Here is a 2,153-nt window from a genome sequence, read left to right as displayed (position 1 = left end):
GTATATATAGGCCTAAGCCTATTTGGTTTTTACTGTTTGTGTTTTTTGTAAGAAAAGAAATTTATGAACTCTTGTATTTATTAGAAGCGCATGAACAATAATAACTCCATTGAACTATAGGCCAGTCGCACCAATTCCTATTGCAGGACTACAATTCCATAAATATATTGTTATTGGGAATTTTTATTTTTTGAAGAGAATATTTTCACAGTAATAAACACATTTTGATTTGTAATCTGATCTAAAAAATTCATGGAAAAAAATGAAATGACATTTACCCCATGCTTCTCTTCAATATGCATCCGTATATTGTTGATTGGAACATCTTCTCCACAATCTAAACATATCTCTGTATGACATTCTCCATCAGACTATAACAAACAGGGATAAATGCTTTAAGTACAAATTATGATTTTCAAAAGTAGAAATAAGGGGTCAACATGTGAACAAGTTCTATTTTATCTGTCAAGGAACAAAATTTCATTTTAAATTGGTAACTATGTAACCATATTTTATCAAAATTTAAAAGCAGCCTTGATCTAGGTTCATGTCTGACTTTCAATGATAATTAAGAATGATTACAGGATGTTCAAAGGGTTGACTGTCATTAAGGCACAAATATTCTAAGCACAAATCAATTAAAAATGGTAATTTAGGCACACCGTCATGTAGACACATATTCATTAAGGCATACTCTTTTAGACACACTATTATTCAGCACTATTCTATTTAGGCACACCTTCAATTAGGAACGTAATTGAATGAGGCACATTAATAAGTCACGTTTACACTATTTATGCATAAATGACTGCATGCCATTCAGAGAGCTATCACAAATGTTATATTTCAATATAAGTAGTACCTATAACATACCTCTTGGCTGGTTATGGGAAATGTGTCTATATTCCTCTGAAGAGGTTTTATGTATATTATTGCCTGGCCAAAATAACATGTCGATAAGAAATTTGAAGTGTAGCCATTCTTTGGAGCTTTAATTATTTCTAAATTGGTTCTGCCAATTGCCTTATGCAAATCGAATGATCCGCATCCAGATAACTTTTCATAATTTAATTCTATTTCTCTTTTGAAATAGTCAGGATCGTCATTTTTGTATAGTGCTATTTTCTTCTCCCCAAGGCCAGCTTCATGTAATTTTTTCTTTAAATGTCTGTCTGGTACAGTTGTCTAAAATGAAAGAATATAAAGTGAATATATAATTTTCAATGACTAAGAATTATGTTAGAACATTTTTTAGGACTATCACATCCTTAGTAATAACTAAGTCTAACCTGAGAGCTATCAGCTAAACACAGAAATCTGTGATTAGATTTCTGACCGGAAGCAATTGTGCTAGTTGCCGTTTTACGGGATTTCTTCCCATATGGAAGAAAAATCTTCCTCAACTCTCCCACCCCTGGATTAACAGTAGGACTAGTAGTGGTAGTTGTTGTTGTCGAACTGGTACTAGAACTAGAAGCTTGAGTAAGGCTTCTCTCCAGTTCGCTGGCTGCCTGTCTGAGGAGATCAGCAGTTCTCCTCAAATCGGACGTGACTTATTTCCTAAAATGATATTAAAATATATAGATTATGACATATTGCCAATTAATAAGTGAATTTTAATAATAAACATAAGTTATTACAAGGTATAAAATAATCAAGGGTGATGTTTAGAACCCTTACATTTTGTAGTCATGTACAATATCTAGTTCGTGTGAATTTTTTTTTTTATCAAACTAGCCTCTATGCAATCTATAATCTAGTTTTCTTTAGATTTTACACCATATAACAATGGTAGGCTACATATTTAAAATCAATGACAACATTTACTACTAAATGAAAACAAGCTCCATGGACATTATAAAGATAGCTTGCCAGGCAAGGTAATATACGCCCACTGGCAGCTTTGATTTTGAATAAAAATATTTAGCAGTACAGTAACAATCACCAGTATGAAATATTCAACCTTCAGTTATACACTTCATTTGAACTCTTTAGGGCGATACTGAATAATATTGAGTATGAGTTACTGCCCTTGTTCTTGGAAATGTGTTCAATCTTTAGCTCGTGAAAACTCTAGAAGACAAATATTCAATCTTCAGCGCGAGAATCATGCCTTCTACAGTTTCTACGAGCTACAAATTGAACTATTTTCA

The 2,153-nt window shown here is 32.5% G+C and overlaps 1 protein-coding gene across 1 annotated transcript in view; it reads right to left on the bottom strand.

Annotated features, from left to right (window-relative positions):
* Window positions 1-205: 205 nt before the first annotated feature.
* The window catches only part of LOTGIDRAFT_175885 (hypothetical protein), a gene marked incomplete at both ends in the record, with an annotated part of 7,528 nt that continues 5,580 nt past the window's right edge, over window positions 206-2,153 (bottom strand). The window contains 3 exons of the mRNA XM_009062677.1: window positions 206-241; window positions 279-371; window positions 874-1,185. Coding sequence (XP_009060925.1) covers window positions 206-241; window positions 279-371; window positions 874-1,185 — 441 coding nt within the window. The remainder of the gene's footprint in view (window positions 242-278; window positions 372-873; window positions 1,186-2,153) is intronic.

This window comes from Lottia gigantea (genome assembly GCF_000327385.1).
Source record: "Lottia gigantea unplaced genomic scaffold LOTGIsca_525, whole genome shotgun sequence".
Lineage (NCBI taxonomy): Eukaryota > Metazoa > Mollusca > Gastropoda > Lottiidae > Lottia > Lottia gigantea.
Note: the sequence above shows the minus strand (reverse complement) of the source record. Positions and strands in the feature narration are given on the sequence as shown.